The following is a 23,253-nucleotide window of genomic DNA, read 5'->3' on the forward strand; positions in this document are numbered from 1 at the left end:
GGGGCCAGGTGTTGGGAGATCTGTGGATGAGCTGCCACTCCCCAGCCTGAGGAGTGTAGGGTGGCTGATTACTCCCATCTCAGACTCTGATTCCAGAACGTACAGCGGTGATGGAATTCAGCAATCCTCCATTGCATCTCACTGGAAGCTCCTCCCCCAAATGCTCCCCTATTCTTGGATACAATCAATATGTACAAGAATAAAGCTGTAATGGTGCCATAATAATAATAAATATCAACAGAAAACATTGAGCAAGGTTATCTGTGTTTTCCTATATAAGCTGGGGTTGGTGCTCTCCCTAAACTTGGTAAACCTGGGATATAGATTCAATATATATTCAATATTTTAGTGTGTGTGTGTGCATGTGTTTATATACAAATGTTTTTGGGATATCATGATTTCTTGTTTCCATTTGGAAACATTTGGCTTTTGCTTTTTCCAGATTTCATATGGTTCATTTGAACACCCCATAAATTATGGAACCAAGTTCTCTTCCTTTTACCGCATGGTCCCCAATGAAGACCTTCAGTTTCAGGGAATTGTCCAGTTACTTCTGCATTTCAGATGGAAATGGGTTGGGCTCATGACTCCAGCTAATGAAGTTGGAGAACGTTTCTTGCAAAACATTGAGCCAATGCTTTTCAAGAATGGAATCTGTTCAGCATTCACAGAAAGATTTAAACACAATATACGTGATAATACTAACTTACAAGAAATGGTGGACATAAAGATTTTGTTACCAACTTTCATAACCAGCAGAGCCAATGCAGTTCTTGTATACGGAGAAAGTAGATTTATTATATGGTTGTCAGTTGCTTTAAGCACAATGGAGTTATATCAGCTACTATTTCCTCAAAAGAAGTCACGTGAAGGAAAAGTATGGATCACAACTACCCAAATTGATTTCATATTATATAGCCTTCAAAAAAAAATTAATGTTAATATACGAATGCTCCATGGTGCTATATCCTTTGCAATTCACGTCAAGGAGATTCACAACTTTAAAGACTTTCTTCAGAGTGTATATCCTCATTGGACAGAGACAGATGGTTTTATTCAAGATTTCTGGGAAGATGCATTCAGTTGTTCACTTTCAAATTCTACTCTCTCAAAAACTGTGTGTACTGGAGAGGAGATGCTGGAGAGCCTTCCTGCACCATATTTTGAAATGAGCATGACTGGCCACAGCTACAGTATTTATAATGCTGTCTATGCTTTGGCACATGCCTTAAATAGCATGCACTTGGCTGGAACCATCCGCAACAGAAGAGATGCTAAGGGAAAACTCTCTCCTCAGTATGCAGATCCTTGGCAGGTATTGTTCCCTCTCAAAAAGCATTCACTGCATTGGTACATTTTTTGAGTAGGCATTTACTTATCAGTAAAGAAATAAAAGAATAAAACTTAAGAAATTAAAAAATAAACCTTTAGAAATTTTTATCAGAGATGGGAATTAGAATATTTCCTATAATGATACTGCACACACTTTAGATGACACAGGCTTTCACAAGCAACAGACTTCCAAAAACTACATGTAACTGAAGTTGTGCCAACCACATCCCTCCGCTATTCTCTCTGTCTCTCTTACCTGTCCAGTTACTCAGTGGTGTAAGGATGGAGGCCAGGGGCCCGTGCCCCAGTTTACATAATTCTGAGTGAGCACAAGCAGAACCCCCACGCCAGGCACTGGCTTCTGCATTTGAGTGGCCGCCACTGCTTGGGCATGTCCTGGAAGACCCCATCTTTCCCTGTCTACCCACTGCCAGGGGTTTCTGGCCCCCGAACCTGTACTCACTGGTAGGTCCCCAGAAGAGGCTAGCAACTGTGTCATCGCTGTCTGTAGACTCTGCTTTTCTCCCTCCTCCTCTCCATTGCGGACTGAAGTGTTCAACTTCTAGAGGAAAAGGAATTAATTCTGTCTAGGAAAGCTATTCAACAATCTTAATCAGACTATTCAAATGTTTTATAGACCTTTTTATGCTCTTCCTCTTAGCTCTACTCATTCCTGCAGAGAATCTCATTCAACAACAGTGCTGGGGATGAAATTACATTAAATGAATATGGAGAGTTAGCGGCTGGCCTTGATATTACCAACTTGGTCACTTTCCCAAATAGATCATACATCAGAGTCCAAGTGGGAAGGCTGGATCCTCAGGCCCCTCCGGGCAAAGAGCTCACCATTAAGGAGGACCAAATCAAATGGCACAGAGACTTCACTCAGGTATGGAAAAAATGGCACAGTCCCTGGTTTTCCACAGAATGGGATGTAACAAAAGCATTTCATGCATTAATAATTTTGAAATTTATTATTTAATATAGCTTATTTTTCATATATAGTTTTCATATCTAGATGGATAGTGCTTTAATGATGGAGACATACTCTTTTTGAAAGAGTGACTTTTCCTGTATGTTTGCACCTTCAGCCTCTGAAGCTGTGCTTGTTGGCCTTCAATTTTGCTTTTCTTTGTACATAGTATTACATTACATGTGATACTGACATTCCCTTTTTGTTTATTTCATGTCAATAAGCCATCCAGGAGAAAATATTGTCCTTTAAGTAATGCTGCAAGGTCTATCAGTACAAAAACAAATGAGCCACAATATCAAAATGAGCAACATGTGCAGAAGACATCTCCCACTAAGAAGGAGCAATGGCTATCAGAGAGTCCAGCATCATCTTGTTTATGAAATCCATGAAGCAGTTCTCCAGTTAGTGGAATTAGATTAAATACTAAGCTGGCTGTATCAGTATTTGGGTTGAGAATGAACTTCATAATTTTCTTGATTTTGTATGAAGCAAGTTCAGGATATATACACCTAGGAGTGGTTGTAGCTGGTGAATAGGTCCAAGGTGGGTGGAGGACTCCTAGCTAGCACCAAAAAATACTTCAGACTCTAGTGATGAGTAAGAATCAGGGAGTGCTCCCAGATCTCTTGCTTCAAAGGGAATGCAACCCCTCACAGAACAAGGCAGGTGTAGGAACCACCCACCCAAAGCACTTCTCTGTGATAAGGATTCAGCCCCCATCCCATCCATCACTCACTCCAGAAACCTGTCAAATAACTTCAGTACCTCCTTTCATTCTAATGAAATGGAAAGGTAGAACTGCATATCATCAGCATACAGATGATGCCATGTGCCAGATCTTATTATTCCTATAATAATAATAATCATCATCATAATATTATTCCTAAGAGTTTCATATAGGTGATAAATACCATAGGAGGCAGAATGGGGCCTAACAGGACACCACAACCTAAAAGTCATGGGATAATTTGCATGTAGTGACCCTGCAGGTAGGAGCAGAACTACTATAATTGGTTACCTTAAATTCATTGAGCCACCACAAAAGGAACACCATGTGAACTCCTATTTAATCATCTGAAATTGGATATTTGAAAAATTCCCCAAAACAATATCTTAATATTAAACTTTTCCTATCTCTTTGGATAGGTGCCACCGCTTTCTCTATGTAATGCCAACTGCCATCCTGGTTATGGGAAGAAAAAGAAGGAGGGGAAGAAGTTTTGCTGCTATGATTGTGATCCATGTCCAGAAGGAATGATTTCAAATGAGAAAGGTGAGAGATGGAATCTTAAGATAATGCAGAACCTCTGGGATCTTGGCAATTTTGTTGACAATGAACTGCTGTAGGAGATAAGGCTTAAAATAACAGATGTGTTGTTCTCATTGATTATAGATAACATCAATATATTATAATCTTTAAAATACCTTGAAGAATTCTTTTTTACGTAGAAACTAATATATGCAACCCCTCCAACTTCTAGAAAATTTGGGTGGACAAGGTGTTTTCTCCTCTAAGAATTAGGTTGTTTAATAAAAGCATTTGGGCTTGAAGGTCTTATACATTCTGACGTAGTAAACACTATGCTAAATGGATGAGTGATGAGGAAATGTATAAGAATACTTTTGATTACTTCAAATTGTCACACATTGTTTGTGTATTTTCAGACATGGAAACATGTGTCAGTTGCCCAGCAGATCAGTATCCAAACAGCGGCCAGTATCTATGCATTCCTAAGATCCCAAACTTCCTAGCCTTTGATGAAAGCTTGACCATTGTTTCAAAAAATTTTGCACTTTTATTCTCTCTGTTCACAATTGTGGTGCTTGGCATCTTCATTAAGCATCGCAATACAGCTATAGTAAAAGCCAATAACAGAAGCCTCACCTATGGTCTCCTTATCTCCCTCCTCTTGTGTTTCCTCTCTTCTTTGTTGTTCATCGGAAAACCTAATATGGTGACTTGCCTTCTCCGGCAAACTGCTTTTGGCATTGTCTTCTCTGTGGCCCTCTCCAGCATCTTAGCCAAAACCATATTGGTGGTTTTGGCATTCATGGCTACCAAACCAGGATCCAATATCAGGAAATGGTTAGGCAAAGAACTGGCTTATTCCATTGTATTTTCCTGCTCCATTGTCCAAGTAGGAATCTGTGTCCTCTGGCTGGCAACCTCTCCCCCATTCCCAGATGTGGACATGCACTCAATGCCTGAAGAAATCATATTTCTATGTAATGAAGGGTCAGTCTCCATGTTCTATTGTGTTTTGGGCTACATGGGCTTCCTGGCCACTGTCAGCTTCACGGTGGCCTTCCTAGCCAGGAAGTTGCCTGACACTTTCAACGAAGCCAAGTTCATCACCTTCAGCATGCTGGTCTTCTGCAGTGTTTGGCTCTCCTTCATTCCAACCTACCTGAGCACCAGAGGAAAATACATGGTGGCTGTGGAGATCTTCTCCATCTCTGCTTCTGGTGCTGGGTTGCTGGGTTGCATTTTCTCCCCTAAATGCTACATTATTGTGGTGAGGCCTGACCTGAACAACAAAGAGCAGCTAACACAAAGAAAGGTATAAATGACAGTGGAATTTGTGGTTCTGTTGGGACTTGCTGGCTGGTATCACTTTCCAGGTCCCTACTCTGGATCTTTGTAGAGTTTGCTCCTTAACTGTTTTGTCTGCCAAAGATGTCCCAAAGGCAATGGGTTCAGATTTTTCCTCAGGTTGTAGTCCCAAAGCCTTTTTCACAAATGTGTAATGCTGTAAAGCAGTGGAGGTTTAGGTTCAAAATTTCTTTCTCCTAGGTGGGCTCCCTTCCTAGGTTTATCAGACCCATCTGCCCCTCATTTCCCTCTACAACACCTGCAGTAGCCACCTTTGTGAGCACTGGGCCCACTTTTGCTCTCATCTGCTATATCCTGTCTTTGCATGCAGAGAAATTCCCTAACAGACTGAGGATTTGAGGCCCATTGGCTGCCCTCACCTGGTTTAGGGAGCCAGCCAGTTGTATCTGATTCATGGGATGTGGCTGCTGTTGCAAGCTGAAAACTTCTAGGAGCCACATGTGAGAACTGAGCGCAGGGTGGGCGTCAATGGTAGACAAACTACCCCAGAAGGAGCACGACTTGTTCCCCGCTAGAGTTACTACCCCTTCATACATCCCTGTCATGCATCCATACATCCCTGTCATGTATTACTGTATATTTAAAGCAAATGGAATCTTAATAGCAAAACTCTAAGCCTTTTCATTTAGAAATGGTTAGGTTCAGTTGTTCAGTGTTGTACATGTACTGTATGAATGATTTTTAATAAAAAGTCTCTTATCAATTACTTCATGGAATCTGCAAATTCATCTTGAAGACGACACAGGGTACTAGAAGCAAAAAACATTGTGAAATAGTTGATGGCTCTACATTCTTTATCTCTCACCCACAAAGCAGCTGATGAATAGAAGGAGAAGTTTAAATCAGACATTTCCCTTGATTTTTAAATATTTTTAAGAAAGAAAAGTAGCATAGATATGCAACATTATCTGGAGGAAAACACATTGGATATTACTAACACTAATAGGACAAAACTTTTTTTCTGAATTATACTTCTAACCAGTTTGAAATGAAAGAGTGGTGGCAGAGAATATCTCAAGTAAGCCCATCTTTAAGAATACAGATGTGTTGTTTCTAAACTTGATTATATAATAATAATAATAATAATAATAATAATAATAATAATAATAATAATAATAATAATTTATTATTTATATCCCGCCCATCTGGCTGAATTTCCCCAGTCACACTGGGCGGCTTCCAATCAAGTGTTAAAAACAATACAGCATTAAATATTATAAACTTCAGTAAACAGGGCTGCCTTCAGATGCCTTTTAAAGAGAAGATAGCTGCTTATTTCCTTCACATCTGTTGGGAGGGCATTCCACAGGGCAGGCGCCACTACCGAGAAGGCCCTCTGTCTGGTTCCCTGTAACCCTAATTCTAAACTCTATTTATGCTATTTCTTTTATAATGTTTTCTATTAATTTTCAATTACCAGCCAATAATAACCTCATTATATCAATACCAAATTATAGTACTAATACTAATTATTCAAATACTGAATCATATAATTTAGGTGCCCCCCCACACGCTAGAAGTGCTGGTTTGATGATTTCCTTTATTTCTGCATTCCAGAATCATTTTAATTTCTATTATATTCCGGTCAAAATAATAATCCCTTATACAACAACTGCAATATTAATAACTTCTATTTGTGTTGACACATTAAATGATTTATAGAACTACAAATGAGGCACTCAAACTATATCCTTGCTCTTCCTGTGTGTGGCAGTTATTCTGTCCGTGGTGTTTCTTCCAGTCCTTGTAAAATGTAGTTTCTGTTGTGACAGAAACAATGGTCCCAAGTATTTCTTTTTACTTTTTTCTCCTGCCAGCAAATGGTTAAAGAACGGCAGCCTATGATTGGCTGTGGTTCCAGGGAGAGTTTAAAAGGAGCTGATTTCGAGGGAGATGGAGTTAGAGTGTGGTTAAGAGGGGAGTTGAGTTGAGGTGGTTGAGGAGGGAGGCTGGAGAGGTTGGGAGTTAGGTAGGGAGATAGGATAGGAGTCAGGTTGAAATATAAAGAGTGTTGAGGAGAGTGAGCTGGTTCTGGAATAAAACAGAAGAGAAGGAGGAGCTGAAAGAGATGAGTCTACTTAGGTCTCCAACTAATCTGAAGGGGAGATACCCTTCTGAGGAAAGAAGAGATGCCCAAAACCCAGTGAAGGATTGTGGGGGGTGAGCCCTTAAGACTATTACTTAAAGTACCTCAGGAGATGGATTTGTTAAAGGGGTGGGTAACTGAAGGAAAGTACCGCCTTAGAAAGGGACTGAACTATAAAGCCCAAACCTCTGAAAGTGAATTAAAGTGAACTAGCATATTATTATTGAAGTAACCTAAGTTTCTCCACTTATATTATACTACCTTATTTTAAAAATAAATCTTTATTGTTTATGTAAAGAACACCTGCTTCAACTTTTTGGTTATTGCCATCACAAAGAACCACCCCAGGATATTCTAGGATAGTTAGGTTTTGTTTTTAAGCCTTCCGGTAAAAGGTTGTTCGGTGAGGTGGGGGCATTATATTAAAGTGAGAGCAGGCACATCCATCTTTTCCAAGTTGTTGCTGTTCTCCATCATGCCTTGTGTGGATCTGATATCCCATTGGTCTATTGATGCTGTAATCCAGTCCCCCACTTCTTGATAAGGCAAGGATGCTATGCCGAATTGCTGCCGCCATTCAGATAATGTGATGGCAAATGATGTCTGATCAGTGTTACATAGGTGGGAGAGTGATGGATACCACAGTACTAACAAATTAAGAAGCAGGGAAAGAATGGGGCCAGCTCAACTCTAGACATCCTGCTGACCTTGTAGGTTCATTTGTTGCCTATGGTTTGTGATGTTACAAATATAATTACATTGACAGATCCAGCTTCTTGTCTACCAGCTGCGGCAATAGATGCTTTTGGATTCACTATCTGCAGTCTGGATTCAGACGGCTCCTCCTAGGCTGGAAAAAAATGGTGAACACAGCTTTTTTACTGGAAGCCGAATCACAGGACAAAGCGATGCAGTGACTTTTGGAAACTGTGGGATAACCGCTTTTCCCAGGGCATGATGGGAAATATCAACAGTTGCAGGAATGAAGGATCCAGCACCATATATGAACGGGAAAAAACATCATGAGGGGAACTTGTCACACGCAGGAAAGAATAAGGACTACACTCTAATTACACTCTAAGTTCCTCACTTCAAACTTTAGAAATTACCTAATATACCAACACAAACAGAAATCACAAGACTGTAGCTGTTATCTAAGTGATTATTATATGTGCAAGGAATGCAATGGAAATTATTAACATAGTGGAACACAGAAATAATGAAGAAGAATGAAGCCATCAAATTTAGCATGCAAGGGGAAACATTTAAATAAATTATATAATTTGACATTTGAATAATAGGCATTCATAATTGCATTAATTAAATAAAATTTGTATTCTTATAATGAGGTCGCTATTGGGACAATATTGGTAAAGCAATAAAAAATATATTTTAAATATAATAATAGTAATATTTTGGAAGTTTCCCTGCTGCTGATGTGCCACAGAATCCAAAAACACTGCACAAGTGATTCTCTACCCTATCATTACTCAAATTACAATAATCAATCCACCTGACTGAACCTCCAGATGTCACCGTGAAAAAAAAGAATGAACAAGCAAGCCTGAAATGATTATAAGTTCCTCTGTGCTCCATAGACAACAAGGCTGGCCTCTGTTACTTATCACTTATCAGTTTCCCTCTTTCATATCAACCACTGCATCTTATTTGGCATCCAAGGCATTCTGTTGTGACCGTGTTCAAGTTAACAATAAGGTGGATACGTGTCCCTTAAAGTACCAAATTGACAGAGTCAGCTGCCACCCAATTTGTCTTATTCAGATCAGGTGGAGGAGAGGAATAATACTGTCGAGAGAAGCAGGGGAGTCCATGCACACAAGGGAATTTGCCATCAGGATGTTGCTCCTGCTGCTTCTGCTGCTCCCCAATATAGTGTCCCAAGGACAAAGCGCTCAATGCGCAACAAATAATCCTGTTCATGTTCCACACGAGTGGTATGAGCCAGGTGACCTGGTCATTGGTGCAATGGCATCTCATATTGTTTACATAGTCCCCAAATTATGCTTCAAGAAACACCCTTCCCAGGACTTCATTGATGCCCCACTGTAAGTAACCATTAATTAATATTATTTTAATTATTCCTTATATGCTATATCGGACAGAAAATCACTTTGATTGATCTGAAGGGGGGATGGCTTTAGAACTTTATTTTTTAAATGTATGGAGAGATTTTATTAGAAATCTCTGTACATATAGGCTATGTGCATACTGTCAATGAACAATAAGCTCTTTTGAATCTAATTGTGGTAAGAGAGATAGAAAAGAGAGTAGGAGAATGAGAAAAGAGATGGCATAAAAAATAGGAAAAGCATATAGCCAAGTAGTATGGTACTTAACTTTTTTGATGATACCCAAATTTTCAAGGTGGCAAAAACAAACACGGGTTGCTGAAGATATAAAGAAATATGCAACAGCTTTTAAAATTACATGGTATTCTTAGATTGCCCGAATAAGTAAATAAACTTTGCTGGCTTCATCCTCTCTGTATAAGCAGGCAAGTGTTATTGTTTAGTCGTTTAGTCGTGTCCGACTCTTCGTGACCCCATGGACCAGAGTACACCAGGCACTTCTGTCTTCCACTGCCTCCCACAGTTTGGTCAAACTCATGCTGGTAGCTCTGCGAACACTATCCAACCATCTCGTCCTCTGTCGTCCCCTTCTCCTTGTGCCCTCCATCTTTCATAACATCAGGGTCTTTTCCAGGGAGTCTTCTCTTCTCATGAGGTGGCCAAAGTATTGGAGCCTCAGCTTCACAATCTGTCCTTCCAGTGAGCACTCAGGGCTGATTTCCTTAAGAATGGAGAGGTTTGATCTTCTTGCCATCCATGGGACTCTCAGGAGTCTCTTCCAGCACCATAATTCAAAAGCATCAATTCTTCGGCGATCAACCTTCTTTATGGTCCAGCTTTCACTTCCATACATCACTTTTAGCCACACATCACATAGCTTTTACTATACAGACCTTTGTTGGCAAGGTGATGTCTCTAGTTTTTAAGATGCTGTCTAGGTTTGTCATTGCTTTTCTCCCAAGAAGCAGGCGTCTTTTAATTTTGTGGCTGCTGTCACCATCTACAGTGATCATGGAGCCCAAGAAAGTAAAATCTCTCACTGCCTCCATTTCTTCCCCTTCTATTTGCCAGGAGGTGATGGCACCAGTTGCCATGATCTTCGGTTTTTTGATGTTAAGCTCTCCTCTTTCACCCTCATTAAAAGGTTCTTTAATTCCTCCTCACTTTCCACCATCAAAGTCGTGTCATCTGCATATCTGAGGTTGTTGATATTTCTTCCGGCAATCTTAATTCTGGCTAGGGATTCATCCAGCCCAGCCTTTCACATGATGAATTCTGCATATAAGTTAAATAAGCAGGGAAACAATATACAACCCTGTCGTACTCCTTTCCCAATTTTGAACCAATCAGTTGTTCCATATCCAGTTCTAACTGTAGCTTCTTGTCCCACATAGAGATTTCTCAGGAGACAGATGAGGTGATCAGGCACTCCCATTTCTTTAAGAACTTGCCATAGTTTGCTATGGTCGACACAGTCAAAACCTTTTGCATAGTCAATGAAGCAGAAGTAGATGTCTTTCTGGTACTCTCTAGCTTTCTCCATAATCCAGCGCATGTTTGCAATTTGGTCTCTGGTTCCTCTGCCTCTTCTAAATCCAGCTTGCACTTCTGGGATTTATTGGTCCACATACTGCTAGAGCCTTCCTTTTAGAATTTTAAGCATAACGTTGATAGCATGTGAAGTGAGTGCAATTGTGCGGTAGTTGGAGCATTCTTTGGCACTGCCCTTCTTTGGGATTGGGATGTAGACCAATCTTCTCCAATCCTCTGGCTACTGCTGAGTTTTCCAAACTTGCTGGCATATTGAGGGTAACACCTTAACAGCATCATCTTTTAAAATTGTGAATAGTTCAGCTGGAATATCATCACTTCCACTGGCCTTGTTATTAGCAGTGCTTTCTAAGGCCCATTTGACTTCACTCTCCAGGATGTCTGGCTCAAGGACAGCAACCACATTACCTGGGGTGTACGAGCCATCCATATCTTTCTGGTATAATACTTCTGTGTATTCTTGGCACCTCTTCTTGATGTCTTCTACTTCTGTTAGGTCCTTACCACTTTTGTCGTTTATTATGGTAATCTTTGTACGAAATGTTCCTTTCATATCTCCAATTTTCTGGTTCTTTCCATTCTGGTTCTTCCCATTCTGTTGTTTTCCTCTGTTTCTTTGCATTGCTCATTTAAGAAGGCCTTCTTGTCTCTCCTTGCTATTTTTTGGAAATCTGCATTCAATTTCCTGTATCTTTCACTATCTCCCTCGCATTTTGCTTGCCTTCTCTCCCCCGCTATTTGTAAGGCCTTGTTGGACAGCCACTTTGCTTTCATGCATTTCCTTTTTATTGGGATGTTTTTCGTTGCTGCCTCCTGTATAGTGTTGCAAGCCTCCATCCATAGTTCTTCAGGCACTCTGTCCACCAAATCTAAATCCTTAAACCTGTTCCTCACTTCCACTGTGTATTCATAAGGGATTTGATTTAGATTGTATCTTACCGGCCCTGTGGTTTTTCCTACTTTCTTCAGTTTAAGCTTGAATTTTGCTATAAGAAGCTGATGATCTGAGCCACAGTCAGCTCCAGGTCTTGTTTTTGCTGACTGTATAGAGCTTCTCCATCTTTGGCTGCAGAAAACATAATCAATCTGATTTCAATGCTGCCCATCTGGTGATGTCCATGTGTAGAGTCGTCTCTTGTGTTGTTGGAAAAGCATGCTTGTGATGACCAGCTTGTTCTCTTGACAGAATTCTATTAGCCTTTGCCCTGCTTCATTTTGATCTCCAAGGCCAAACTTGCCAGTTGTTCCTTTTATCTCCTGATTTCCTACTTTAGCATTCCAATCCCCTATAATGAGAAGAACACCCTTCTTTGGTGTCATTTCTATAAGGCGTTGTAAGTCTTCATAGAATTGGTCAATTTCAGTTTCTTCAGCACCAGTAGTTGGTGCATAAACTTGGATTACTGTGATGTTAAAAGGTCTGCCTTGGATTCGTATCGAGAGCATTCTATCATTTTTGAGATTACATGCCAGTACAGCTTTCGCCACTCTTTTCTTGACTATGAGGGCCACTCCATTTCTTTTACGGGATTCTTGCCCACAGTAGTAGATATGATGGTCATCCGAACTGAATTCGCCCATTCCCGTCCATTTTAGTTCACTGATGCCCAGGATGTCAATGTTTATTCTTGCCATCTCATTTTTGACCACATCCAACTTACCCAGGTTCATGGTTCTTATAGTCCAGGTTTCTATGCAATATTTTTCTTTACAGCATTGGACTTTCCTTTCGCTTCCAGGCATATCCGCAACTGAGTGTCCTTTCAGCTTTGGCCCAGCCGCTTCATCTGAATCTACTTGTACTTGTCTTCTGCTCTTCCTCAGTAGCATGTTGGATGCCTTCTGACCTGAGGGGCTCATCTTCCAGCATCATAACTTTTATATGCCTGTTGTCTTTGTCCATGGAGTTTTCTTGGCAGGGATACTGGAGGAGCTTGCTGGTTCCTCCTCCAGGTGGATCACATTTGGTCAAAACTCTCCACTATCATGGGTGCCCTGCTCGGCATAGTTCATAGCTTCTCTGTGTTATTCAAGCCCCTTCACCACGGCAAGGCAGTGATCCATGAAGGGGAAGCAGGTAGGTGTATCTCTCCTATCTAGATTCTGTGCACTGTTTAATTTTCCCATCAAACAAAATCTCACTTTATTTGCAGGGTGTTGACAAAGTACTACCAGCAAATCCTGGCTTTGGTCTTTGCTGTTGGTGAGATCAACGAGAATCCTAGGATGTTGCCCAATATCTCTCTCGGCTTCCACATCTATGATAGCTATTATGATTCAAAGATGACCTACCAAAACACTCTGGACCTGATCTTTAAATCGCATCACTTTGTTCCCAACTACAGGTGTGGCATCCAGAAAAATGTCATAGGAGTCATTGGGGGACTCAGTTCTGATACCTCCTGGTGCATGGCAAATATCTTAGGTCTTTTCAAGATTCCACAGGTAGAATATGGATTTTGAAAAACAGAGATTTCATGCTTTCCTTGCATTAGGAATCTACTGATTCATAAATATGAAGTGGTAAAATGGACAAAGTGAAAGATCCATAATAAGCATATCCAACAATGTGTGTAAAAAGGGCAATTTGTGTGTAATAGATATAATAGGAGATTTCTGTAAAGCTGCCAGGTTTGTAAAGGAGGCACCTAGACTGGTTCATATTCATCAATCCTGAACGCACTGCACTGGCTTCCTGTGAGCTACTGAATATAGGACATTGACATTGGCTTCATAGGCAAAAATAACTGAGAACACATTAACTAAAAATATTCCTGCCCTTAAAAATCAAGACAGTCCTTTCCCAAAGTATGGTGTTAATCAACATTGTTCACTTTCAGAGGCTAATTGAAAAAGTGTTTTCTTGCTTTGTTCTGGCATTTGTCATCTGTCACTTCAGAGCCTTATATAGTGGTGTCAGCATTGTGCTATTCTGCTTCATTGTTGTATTTCATTTTAGTTGTTTTAAATAGTGCTGGTACAGTATTTTACTGATATTTTATATGATTTGGTTTATGATGCTCAGAGATGAAAAGTATACACAATCTAATGGAGTTCTTCAGGATTTCCCAGGAAATCTTCCTGAGAGAGTTCTTAGTAGATAGAGACTCAACCGCTCCCTACAATCATTACAATCATTACAAAGGTTACAGATCATAAGTACATAATCAACAATTTCTATTACTCCACTTACACCTTGGAGTTTTGCTTCATCATCAACTTAGTTTATTAACATGAGCCATGATAAATGGTCCCCTTTCAGTTCCAACATACCAAGTCTACATAGATGTTAATACTTCTTCCATTCAAATCCTTTTTACCACCTCAGTGGCTGAATTAACTAGCAGAGTAGTTTCTCCCCCTTCGCTCCGATCATGTCCAAAACTTAAACCCAATTTTTCGTCTAAAGAACTGGAAGCTTGCTGCTAAATGGTGGTGACTTTGGAGAGTTGTCAAGAAACATTCCGGGATTTCCATCCAGCACCCCCAGCACCCCTTCCTTCTGAATTTGGGGCCAGGTGTTGGGCAATCTGCGGATGAACTGCCACTTCCCAGCCTGGGGAATGTAGGGAGCCTGATTACTCCCTTCTCAGCCTCTGATTCCAGAACGTACAGCGGTGATGCGATTCAGCAATTCTCCATCTCAGCTCACCGGAAGCTCCTCCCCCAAATGCTCCCCTATTCTTGGATACAATCAATATGTACAAGAATGAAGCTGTAATGATGCCATAATAATAATAAATATCAACAGAAAACATTGAGCAAGGTTATCTGTGTTTTCCTATATATAAGCTGGGGTTGCTGCTGTCCCTATACTTGGGATATAGATTCAATATATATTCAATATTTTAGTGTGTGTGCGTGCATATGTTTATATTTCAGTAAATTAGAATATCATGAGTTCTTGTTTCCACTTGGAAACGTTTGACTTTTGCTTTTTCCAGATTTCATATGGTTCATTTGAACCAGCCATAAATTATGAAACCAAGTTCCCTTCCTTTTACCGCATGGTCCCCAATGAATTTCTTCAGTTTCAGGGAATTATCCAGTTACTTCTGCATTTCAGATGGAAATGGGTTGGGCTCATGACTCCAGCTAATGAAGCTGGAGAACGTTTCTTGCAGAACATTGAGCCAATGCTCTTCAAGAATGGGATCTGTTCAGCATTCACAGAAAGAGTTAAACCCAATATACATTATAACAGTAACTTACTAGATATGGTGGACGTAAAGATTTTGGTACCAAGTTTCACAACTAGCAAAGCTAATGCAATTCTTCTACATGGAGAAAGTAGATTTAGTATATGGTTGTCATTTGCTTTGATCGTGATGGAGTTAACTCAGCTACTATTTCCTCAAAAGACGTCACATGAAGGAAAAGTATGGATTACAACTACCCAAATTGATTTCATATTATATAGCCTTCAAAAAAAATTTTATGTTAATATACAAATGCTCCATGGTGCAATATCCTTTGCAATTCACTCCAAGGAGATTCAAAACTTTAAAGACTTTCTTCGGCGTATATATCCTCATTGGACAGACACAGATGGTTTTATCCAAGATTTCTGGGAAGATGCATTCAGTTGTTCACTTCCGAATTCCACTCTCTCAGCAACTATGTGTACTGGGGAAGAGATGCTGGAGAGCCTTCCTGCACCATTTTTTGAAATGAGCATGACTGGCCACAGCTACAGTGTTTATAATGCTGTCTATGCTTTGGCACATGCCTTAAATAGCATGCACTTGGCTGGAGCCATCCGCAACAGAAGAGGTGCTAAGGGAAAACTCTCTCCTCAGTATGCAGATCCTTGGCAGGTATTGTTCCCCGTTACAAACCATTCACTGCATTGGTCCATTTTGTGAGTTGGCATTTAATCATCAGTAAAGAAATAAAATAATAAAACTTAAGAAATTAAAAATGAACCTTAAGTAAATTTATTGTATGAAAGATGGGAATTAGAATATTTCCTATAATGATACTAAACAGACTTTAGATGACACAGACTTTCAGAAGCAACAGACTACCAACAACTACAGGTAACTGTAGCTATCCCAACCACCTCCTTCACACTGCAAACATCTCCGTTTTCTCCCCATATCCCTCCCCAATTCTCTCTGTCTCTCTTACCTGTCCAGTTACCCAGTGGTGTAAGGATGGAGGCCAGGGGCCCATGGCCCCTGGGAGCATTATTTTGAGGGAGCACAACCAGGACCCCAACCCCAGGCACTGGTTATTGCAGGGATCCTCATATCCAAGAGAAAAGAGAAGAGCAGCCCATCAGGGAGCTGCCACTCCCTGAGCACATCTTGGAAGGCCCCATTGCCAACTCCTCATCTTTCCCTGTCTGCCAATCACCAGGGGTTACTGGTGTCACTGGTAGGTACCCAGAAGACAATGGCAACTGTTTGATCACTGTCTCTAGACCCTGCTTTTCTCCCGTCTCCTCTTCTGCCATTGAGTCTGGATTTCAGTCTGCTGAAATTTTCCTGCTCCCTTAACCCTGTTGCCTCTTCTGTTTCTGACACCTCTTTCTTCCAGTCTGCTCCCTCTTCTCCCACTGACCACTCCTTGTCACCCCACCACCAATCCCCTGGCTCTGAGCCTCCTTTCCTTGGGGTGTCCCTTTGGGGTTCCTCAGCAGCTGCTTCCTGTCAGTCCTCTGCATCCAACATCCAACCATGGTCAAATCCATTCTATAAACTATGAAAAGGTCCAGTCCGATGTTCTCATGTTGCATTCCCATCATTCCAGAACATAAGCTCCCATCTCTTCTCATACATGACTTCTCAAATCCACTCTTTCTTGGATCTTGACAAAGGCTGGTCTCAAGCAAGCAGATCTATGGTCTCATCTCTTCATAATATATTTATGCAAGTCTGTTTAATCTTGAATTGGCACTGATTCATGATTCCCTACTCCTTCTGCATGTGCAACTAAAATATGGTTGCTCTTCGTTGTGAACTGAAGCGTTTAACCTTGATTCTCTTTCCACTTAGCTCCACTCATTCTTGAAGAGAATCTCATTCAACAACAGTGCTGGAGATGAAATTACATTAAATGAATATGGAGAGTTAGCAGCTGGCTTTGATATTACCAACTTGGTCACTTTCCCAAATAATTCCTATGTCAGGGTCAAAGTGGGAAGTTTGGATCCTCAGGCCCCTCTGGGCAAAGAGCTCACCATTAATGAAGACAGAATCAAATGGCACAGACGCTTCACTAAGGTATGGAAATAATGGCACAGTCCCTAAAAACCCAGAATTTGTGGTTATCCACAAAATGGGATGTAACAAAAGCACCTCATGCATTATTCATTTTGAAACTCACTAGCACCTGAAACCACTTCAGACTAGTGATGAGTCAGAATAGAGGAGTGCTCCCAGACCTCTTGCTTCAAACAGAATGCAACTCCTACCAGAACATGTTAGGCATAGGAACCCAAAGCATTTCTTTCTGAGACAGGATGTGGCCTAACAGGAAACCACAACCCAAACCCAAAAGTCATGGAATGATTTTCTATTGCTAATTTCTTGTACTGACCCTGCAGGTAGGAGCAGAACCACTATAACGGCTTACGTTTAATTTCTTGTGCCACCACAAAGAAACACCATGTGAACTCCTTGAAGCAAATGCCGTTAAATGGTGACTCCATCAAAAGGCCAAGCCAGGGGTGAAATCACACTGAATCACACTGACTTCTAACACAGCTGTAAGGTTGGATGGTCCAGGCATTTTCTTAAGTTTGTATGATGTTTAGAACAGCAGCATTTTACCCCACTCAATGTGCCACTTGTGTACCTACGGATCATTTCATGCTATTAGTCCTCCTGTTTACTATTAAATCACCTGATATTGGATATTTGATAAATTCCTCAAAACAGTATCATAATATTAAACTCTTCCTATCTCTTTGGATAGGTGCCACCACTTTCTCTATGTAATGCCAACTGCCATCCTGGTTACGGGAAGAAAAAGAAGGAGGGGGAGACGTTTTGCTGCTATGATTGTGATCCATGTCCAGAAGGAATGATTTCAAATGAGAAAGGTTAGAGATGACCTCTTAAGATACTGCAGAACCTCTGGGCTCCTGGAAATTTTGTTGACATTAAACTGCTGCAGGAGAGAAGGCTTAAATTAACAGATGTGTTCTTCTCACTGTTTATAGATAACATCAATATATTTTAATCTTTAAAGCATCTTGAAGATTTCTTTTTTAAGTGGAAGATAATATATTTTACCTCCAACTTCTACAAAATTAGGGTGGAATGGAAGTGGTGTTTTCTCCTCTAAGAATTAGGTTGTTTGACAATAGGGTGAAACTCTTATCAAACTCACTTTTCTGAGATCCAAAGATTTCAGCTTTAATGCATTTCTCATTTTGTTGTACTGTTTATGTGGCTCTAAGAAAAAGCAGGGAGACAGTAAAAAAAAATGTCACCCATATAGAAAATCCCATAATTGATACATAAGTTTTATTTTTGATACACCTAGTACAAGCTCTTATACACTGAAGCTCCTATACATTCTGACGTAGAAAACACTATGCTAAATGGACTAGTGATGTGAAATTCTTAAGAATACTTTTGGTTACTTCAAATTGTCACACACTGTTTGTGCATTTTCAGACATGGAAACATGTGCCAGTTGCCCAGCAGATCAGTATCCAAACAGCGGCCAGGATCTATGCATTCCTAAGATTCCAAACTTCCTAGCCTTTGATGAAACCTTGGCCATTTTTTCATCTTCCTCTGCACTTTTATTCACTCTAATCACAATTCTAGTGCTCAGCATCTTCATTAAGCATCGCAATACAGCCATAGTCAAAGCCAACAATCGAAGCCTCACCTATGGTCTCCTTATCTCCCTCCTCTTGTGTTTCCTCTCTTCTTTGCTGTTTATCGGAAGACCTAATATGGTGACTTGCCTTCTCCGACAAACTGCTTTTGGCATTGTCTTCTCTGTGGCCCTCTCCAGCATCTTAGCCAAAACCGTATTGGTGGTTTTGGCATTCATGGCTACCAAACCAGGATCCAATATGAGGAAATGGGTAGGCAAAGAACTGGCTTATTCCATTGTCTTTTCCTGCTCCATTGTTCAAGTAGGAATCTGTGTCCTCTGGCTGGCAACCTCTCCCCCATTCCCAGATGTGGACATGCACTCAATGCCTGAAGAAATCATATTTCTATGTAATGAAGGGTCAGTCTCCATGTTCTATTGTGTTTTGGGCTACATGGGCTTCCTGGCCACTTTCAGCTTCACTGTGGCTTTCCTAGCCAGAAAGTTACCTGACAGTTTCAACGAAGCCAAGTTCATCACCTTCAGCATGCTGGTCTTCTGCAGTGTTTGGCTCTCCTTCATTCCAACCTACCTGAGCACCAGAGGAAAATACATGGTGGCTGTGGAGATCTTCTCCATCTTTGCTTCCGGTGCTGGGTTGCTGGTTTGCATTTTTTCCCCTAAATGCTACATTATTGTGGTGAAGCCTGACCTGAACAACAAAGAGCAGCTAACACAAAGAAAGGTATAAATGACAGTGGAATTTGTGGTTCTGTTGGGACTTGCTGGCTGGTATCACTTTCCAGGTCCCTACTCTGGATCTTTGTAGAGTTTGCTCCTTAACTGTTTTGTCTGCCAAAGATGTCCCAAAGGCAATGGGTACAGATTTTTCCTCAGGTTGTAGTCCCAAAGCCTTTTTCACAAATGAGTAATGCTGTAAAGCAGTGGAGGTTTAGGTTCAAAATTTCCATCTCCTAGGTGGGCTCCCTTCCTAGGTTTACGAGACCCATCTGCCCCTCATTTCCCTCTACAGCACCTTCAGTAGCCACGTTTTTAAGCATTGGGCCCACTTTTGCTCTTATCTGCTATGTCCTGTCTTTGCATGCAGAGAAATTCCCTAACTCACTGAGGATTTGAGGCCCATTGGCTGCCCTCACCTGGTTTAGGGAGCCAGCCAGTTGTATCTGATTCATGGGATGTGGCTGCTGTTGCAAGCTGAAAACTTCTAGGAGCCACATGTGAGAACTGAGCGCAGGGTGGGCGTCAGTGGTAGACAAACTACCCCAGAAGGAGCACGACTTGTTCCAGAAGGAGCACGACTTTCACCCCTAAATGCTACATTATTGTGGTGAGGCCAGACCTGAACAACAAAGAGCAGCTAACCCAAAGAAAGGTATAAATGATAGTGGAATTTGTGGTTCTGTTGGGTCTTAGAATACATGGACTTGCTGGCTGGTATCACTTTCCGAGTCCCTACTCCGGACATGTGTAAAGTTTTCTCCTTAACCTTTTTGTCTGCCAAAGATGTCCCAAAGGCAATGGGTTCAGATTTTTCCTCAGGTTCTACTCCCAAAGCCTTTTTCACAAATGAGTAATGTTGTAATGCAGTGGAGGTTCAGGTTCAAAGTTTCCTTCTCCTAGGTGGGCTCCCTTCTTAGGTTTACGAGACCCATCTGCCCCTCGTTTCCCTCTACAGCACCTGGAATAGCCACCTTTTTGAGCATTGGACCTGCTATTGCTCTCATCCACTCACTCAGTCTGATCCTGTCTTTGTATGCAGAGAAATTCCCCAACTCACTGAGGATTCGAGGCCCATTGGCTGCCCTCACCTGGTTTAGGCAGCCAGTTGTATTTTCTGGGGTGGGGTGTGTCTGCTGTTGAATGCTGGCAGCTTCTAGGAGCCACAGGTGAGAGGTGAGTGCAGGGTGGGGATGAGTGCAGGGTGAGTGCAGGGTGGGGAGAGGTGAGTGCAGGCAAACTACCCCAGAGGAGGCATGACTTGTTTCCCACTAGAGTTACTACCCCTCCCCTAACAACCTTTACATCACTGTAATGTATTACTGTATACTTAAAGCAAATGGAATCTTAATAGCAAAACTCTAAGCCTTTTCATTTAGAAATGGTTAAGTTCAGTTGATGAATGTTGTACATAAAGGAATGTTAATAAAATGTCTCTTATCAATAACTTCATGTAATCTGCAAAATCATCTTGAAGACCACAGAGGGTACCAGAAACAAAAAACATTGTGAAATAGTTAAGGGCTCTACATTCTTTATCTCTCACCCACAAGGCAGCTGAGGAATAGAAGAAGGAGAAGCCATTCCCCCCCCCCCCCTTTTAAAATAGTTTTAACAAAGAAAAGTAGCAGAGATATGCAACCATATTTGGAGGAAAACATATTGGATATTACTAACACTAATAGGACAAGCCTTTTTTTCTGAATTATACTTTTAACCCGTTTGAAAGAGTGGTGGCAGAGAATATCTCAAATAAGCCAAATGGCTTCAGAGAATACAGATGTGTTGTTTCTAAAGTTGATTCTAAAGTCTAGTTATGCTATTTCTGTTATAATAATTTTTATTAATTTTAAATTTCCATTCAATCATAGCCTCATTAAAACAATACCAAATTGTAATACAAATACTAATCACTCAAATACCGAATCAGATAATTTAGGTGCCCCCCCACATGCTAGATGATTTCCTTTATTTCTGCATTCCAAAATCTTATTAATTTCTAATATATTCCAGTGAAAATAATAATCCCTTATACAACAACTGCAATATTAATAACTTCTATTTGTGTTGACACATTAAATGATTTATAGAACTACAAATGAGGCACTCAAACTATATCCTTGTTCTTCCAGTGTGTGGCAGTTATTCTGTCCATGGAGTCTCTTCCAATCCTTGTAAAATGTTGTGTCTATTGTGACGGGAAAGTTGCTTCCACAAGTATTTCTTTTTTTCTTTTTTCTCCTGCCAGCAAATGCTTAAAGAACAGTAGCCTCTGATTGGCTGTGGTTCCAGGAGGGAGAGTTTAAAGGGAGCAGATTTCAAGGGAGATGGAGTTAGAGTGTGGTTAAGAGGGGAGCTGAGTTGAGGTGGTTGAGGAGGGAGGCTGGAGAGGTTTGGAATTAGGGAGATAGGAGGGTGGAGGAGGGAGAGTTGGTTCTGGAATAAAACATCCACTCCAAGTGTACAGTGAAGCACTGAGTGTAGTGTCCTGCAGGGGTAATAGGATCGAATCTTGCTGGGAGACTGAGGGTAAGACAGGAAAAGGAGGAACTGAAAGAGATGAGTTTACTTAGGTCTCAAACTAATCAGGAAGGGAGAGACTTAGAAAGGAACTGAACTATAAAGCCGAAACCTCTGAAAGCGAATTGAAGTAAACTAGCGTATTATTATTTAAGTAACCTAAGTTTCTCGACTTATATTATACAACCTTGTTCTAAAAATAAATCTTTATTGGTTATCTAAAAACACCTGCTTGAAACTCAACTTCTTAGTTATCCCCCTCACAAAGATTTCCCCCCCCCCCCAGGATATTCTGGGATAATTAGTTTTGTTTTTAAGCCTTCGGGTCAAAGGTTGTTCGGTGAGATGGGGGACAATATATTTAAGTGAGAGCGGGCACATGGGCGTGAGCGGTGACTGAGGTGCCAAATTTGTCGCATCTCTCTTTTCCAAGTTGTTGCTGTTCTCCATCATGCCTTGTGGGGATCTGATATCCCATTGGTCTATAATCCAGTGCTCCCACTTCTTGATAAGGCAAGGATGCTATCCAGAACTTCTGCCACCATTCAGTTAATGTGATGGCAAACCATGTCTGATCAGTGTTACATAGGTGGGAGAGTGAAGGATGCCCCAGTACTAACAAATTAGGAAGCGGGGAAAGGATGGGGCCAGCTCAACTCGAGATATCCTGCTGACATTCATTCCTTGCCTATGATTTTGTGATGTTACAAATATAATTACATTGGAAGATTGGCTTCTTGTCTACCAGCTGCATTAATAGAGGCTTTTGGATTCAGTATTTGCAGTCTGGATTCAGACCGTTCCTCCTAGGCTGGAAAAAATGGTGAACACTGCTTTTTTACTGGAAGCCGAATCACAGGACAAAGCGATGCAGTGACTTTTGGAAACTGTGGAATAACCGCTTCTCCCAGGGCGTGATGGGGACCAACAACAGTTGCAGGAATGAAGGATACAGAACCATATATGGACGGGAAAACATCATGGGGGGAAATTGTCACAAGCAGGAAAGAATAAGGACTACACTTAAAATTCCTCACTTGAAAGTTTATAAATTACCTAATACAAATAGAAATCACAAGACTGTAGCCATTATATAAGATATTATTATATGTGCATGGAATGCAATGGAAATTATTAACATAGTGGAACACAGAAATAATGAAGAAGAATGAAGCCATCAAATTTAGCATGCAAGGGGAAACGTTTAATTAAATCATATAATTGACATTTGACTAATTGGCATTCATAATTGCATTAATTAGATAAAATTGGTATTCTTATAATGAGGTGGTTATTGGAGCAATATTGGTAAATCAATAAGTAAATATATTTTAAATATAATAATAGTAATATTTTGGTAGTTCCCCTACTGCCGATGTGCCATAGAATCCAAAAACACTGCACAAGTGATTCTCTACTCTATCATTACTCAAATTACAATAATAAATCCACCTGGCTGGTCCCCCAGATGTCACAGTGGAAAAAAAGAATCAACAGGCAAGCCTGAAATGATTATAAGCTCCTCTGTGCTGCATAGACAACTAGGCAGGGCTCTGTTACTTATCAG

General features: G+C 40.8%; 1 protein-coding gene across 1 annotated transcript in view; it reads left to right on the forward strand.

Moving 5' to 3' along the window:
* The window catches only part of LOC310830751 (vomeronasal type-2 receptor 26-like), a gene marked incomplete at both ends in the record, with an annotated part of 47,920 nt that overhangs the window by 18,965 nt on the left and 5,702 nt on the right, over positions 1 to 23,253 (forward strand). Inside the window, 3 exons of the mRNA XM_083710591.1 lie at positions 1,994 to 2,221; positions 17,571 to 17,697; positions 18,278 to 19,173. Coding sequence (XP_083566717.1) covers positions 1,994 to 2,221; positions 17,571 to 17,697; positions 18,278 to 19,173 — 1,251 coding nt within the window. The remainder of the gene's footprint in view (positions 1 to 1,993; positions 2,222 to 17,570; positions 17,698 to 18,277; positions 19,174 to 23,253) is intronic.

The sequence above is a fragment of the Podarcis gaigeae genome (assembly GCF_964106915.1).
Source record: "Podarcis gaigeae genome assembly, chromosome: 13".
Lineage (NCBI taxonomy): Eukaryota > Metazoa > Chordata > Lepidosauria > Squamata > Lacertidae > Podarcis > Podarcis gaigeae.